At 25.9% G+C, this 3327-nt stretch overlaps 1 protein-coding gene and 1 long non-coding RNA gene across 2 annotated transcripts in view; both read left to right on the top strand.

Annotated features, from left to right (window-relative positions):
- The window catches only part of LOC122577536 (GDP-D-glucose phosphorylase 1), a 150464-nt gene that overhangs the window by 1263 nt on the left and 145874 nt on the right, over window positions 1–3327 (top strand). Inside the window, exon 2 of the mRNA XM_043748864.1 lies at window positions 3140–3259. Within this exon, the coding sequence (XP_043604799.1) occupies window positions 3140–3259 (120 nt within the window). The remainder of the gene's footprint in view (window positions 1–3139; window positions 3260–3327) is intronic.
- Window positions 1146–2840, top strand: LOC122577533. The gene is made up of 2 exons (XR_006320363.1): window positions 1146–2653; window positions 2726–2840. It is a non-coding gene; the product is annotated as an uncharacterized LOC122577533 (long non-coding RNA).

Raw genomic sequence — 3327 nt, 5'->3', positions numbered from 1 at the left:
TTATTAAATAATTAATTATAGTAAATATTTGTTTAATTTATTTTTAAATATTTTTTAATTGTTACAATTTTTTTTAAGTAATATAGTAATTTACAGGATAAAATATTTTACATGTTTTTATTGTTCACTTGTTACGTGTAAATCTATGCTTTAATTTTACCATCTCTTGCATAAATATTCGTAAGATAATTTTCTAGTTCAAATTTTAATTATTACAAATATGTTTTGTATATTAATGTCATTAATACAAAAGTACATGTAAATCTTGCTACGTATGCTTATCTCTTTGTTTTAATACTCACAAGTACAGTTTGCTGATAACTTATAAAATAAAAATAAGCAGACAAAACAAAAATATTTACAAAATCAGTGACAATTTACAAAAATAAAAATGAAATAAATATTATGTAACTGTAATTATATCTAATAATATAATATAGATAATATTGTTTATTCTAGGAATTTTTGTAAGAGTAAAGCTGTATAAATTAATTTTATAGTGCAAAATCATATATAAAATAACAGTTAAAGAAGTAGCAATGAATATATCATATTTGTTATTATATTGCTAATACAATATCAGGATTGTTTATTTATTAATCAATGTATTATACTTTTAGGAATATACACCTATTAATGAACTAAAATTATTTAATGTTTTATGATTTATAATTATGAGAATCATAATGTCTTTTTCCCCGATTGTATTTCATAGAACTTATAATCCTTTAACACATTGACATCAGAGCATTTAGGAACTCATATATATATATATCATTCAGGTTCTAGCAAAGGAACCCGAATGACATATATGCGAGTCACGGTGCTAATGTGTTAAGTTACTCTAGTATGATTTAGTTAATATAACTCTATTTAACACAATGAAAGGAAAAAATAATTATATTGATTTATATATATGTAAATTCATAATTAACAAATAACAAGGGAACTACAAGACATTTGTATTACTGATTTAGTTAAAATTCTGCATATGGGTTTGCAGATCCTGGCTCTGCAAAAGTATTCAATTATAAGGGCAAAGATCCAATATTTTTTTAAACATTAGTGATTGAAATTTTACTACTACGTTAAAATGTGGTTCAACTGTGGTATTTAACAGACAATGCGGTAGTATGATGGTAATTTGTTAAAGTCCTATGCTAAGATTCAGGATTCAATTCCTCTGTATACATATAATGTCTGTTTTTCAATATTTTTTATTCCATTTTTTATTCTACTCTAGTTTTTATTCTCTTTTGACATAAATGTTTTTTCTCTTCTTACCTTATTCTTATAATAAATAGCACTTTATATATACAATCATAAATATAACATTTATAAATGAAACATAAATATAACATTGTCTTTTTCTGCATAGTAAATAAATTTGCAATACTGTAGTATTCAGTACTTTAATGTCCATAGGGTGCATGATACATTGTTAGAAAACTTGTAAGTAGAGGAGTTTAATGATGAAAGTTTTGGCTACTGTCAACCTTACATTCAGAAAACTTAATATTTGAGAAAAATCATATTGCTTGCCACAGTACATTCATTGGAGTATACAATTGCTGATTAATCAGTTAGATATTGCGCCTTCTTTGAAAACTTTGAAAATTATGTACCTAAAATGTATCACAAAAAGTAAGCGATGAAGTATAATGGCCAAATACAGAGTATGTGTGGCTGTTATAATATAAAATTAAGTTGTAATGAAATGGTTGTTTTATTTTTTAATTTTATTACTGACATGAATCGTCATAACACAAAATATTGCCATTTTTTGGCATGATGAGTATACCCATCAAAAACAGCTAACTGGTTAAACATACCTCGCTGCTATAAACATCGCCTATTACTAAGTTGTTGTGACTAGCATCTCGTTAACATCTTTTTGCAAAAAGGATTAACATATGTGCATTGCCAGAGTGTTAGTTGGCAAAATGAGTTGGTATTGATTTGGACAATAATGTGATTACCTATGGCATGCTGGACCTACACAGTTTTGTCTATCTTCTCAGCATCGGACATTTATGATGGCTGAGACTTTGTTGGAAGACTTCTGTACTCATAAGCTTGTACCTGTACCTGTATTTGTTTGCCAATAATGTACTTTATCTCCTAATGGGATGTTGCACCTTCATTTGTACATTTAGTCATTAACCAGATCTTGGAATACTTGTGTCTTGTGAATATGACTTCCAGTAATTTAATCCATAGAAATAGTGGTTAAAAATTTGCAAAATATCTAAACATTGTAAGGAATTGAAAATTAGTAAAATGGCAGCTTTTATCTAAAGCTACTTTTATTTCAAAGGTATGGCCAGTGAACGAGGTCAAAAGAGTCCTTCAACCATATTTATATAATGATGTGCCATATGATAGTTTACCAAAAAAAAACATCTTATATCAAATTTCATATTTACCCTATTCGATTTATTATTCGATTTACCCTAAGCATTTACATCATTACATATATATAATCTGTAATTCCATAAATTTGTCATCTTTTACGAAAAGAAAATTGTCAAAAAGTTTATGTTTATAATGTGCCACAATTTTCTGCAGAAATTTTTTGTATGATCTTTCTCTTTGTTAAACTATTGAATAGTTCATCACCAGAGAAATTCAGTTTGGGAATCTCCTTAACCATGTAAATAAACCCCTTTGAATTATAAATACACTGAAATTCATCTGTTGTTTAGAGAGACATATATACTTCCAGAAACTGCTAAGTCAATAAATTGTTTAAGGTGCTATATACAAGGTGTTAAAAAAACTGGACAATATTTTATGTAAATCTAGACATTAAATCCAAAAATCAAAAAACAGATTCACAAAAAAAATACGTTATAAGGAGAAGATGGAGATAAAATAGTAATTTATATTAGATTGATTCTTATATGTACTGATATTTTCTATTCATTAAACACAGGCATTAAACATCTAAAATATTTAATGATACAAATTTTTATAAAGGTTTTATATGAACAATCCAATTATATATTGTTCTCTGACAAAACATATCATACAAACTTGTTTTAATCATTATATACATTTTCTTTATTATTAATAATCTTATAATAAACAATATTTACTTTTTTAAATATTTAATACTGACAATTTTTATTAATTTTAGCTAAATATTGATCGCGGTTATAAAAGAAGATCTCCAGAAAATATTATTTCAATGAACCAACCTTTCAATGAGAAAGATTTTAACTTTACAAAACTTCTGTCAGAAGAACAAATAATGAATTTAAATAATACAGACAAAGATGATATAATTGCAATTAATGCTAGTCCGATTGAATACTGTCATTCTCT

The sequence above is a fragment of the Bombus pyrosoma genome, unplaced genomic scaffold, assembly GCF_014825855.1.
Source record: "Bombus pyrosoma isolate SC7728 unplaced genomic scaffold, ASM1482585v1 HiC_scaffold_4727, whole genome shotgun sequence".
Lineage (NCBI taxonomy): Eukaryota > Metazoa > Arthropoda > Insecta > Hymenoptera > Apidae > Bombus > Bombus pyrosoma.
Note: the sequence above shows the minus strand (reverse complement) of the source record. Positions and strands in the feature narration are given on the sequence as shown.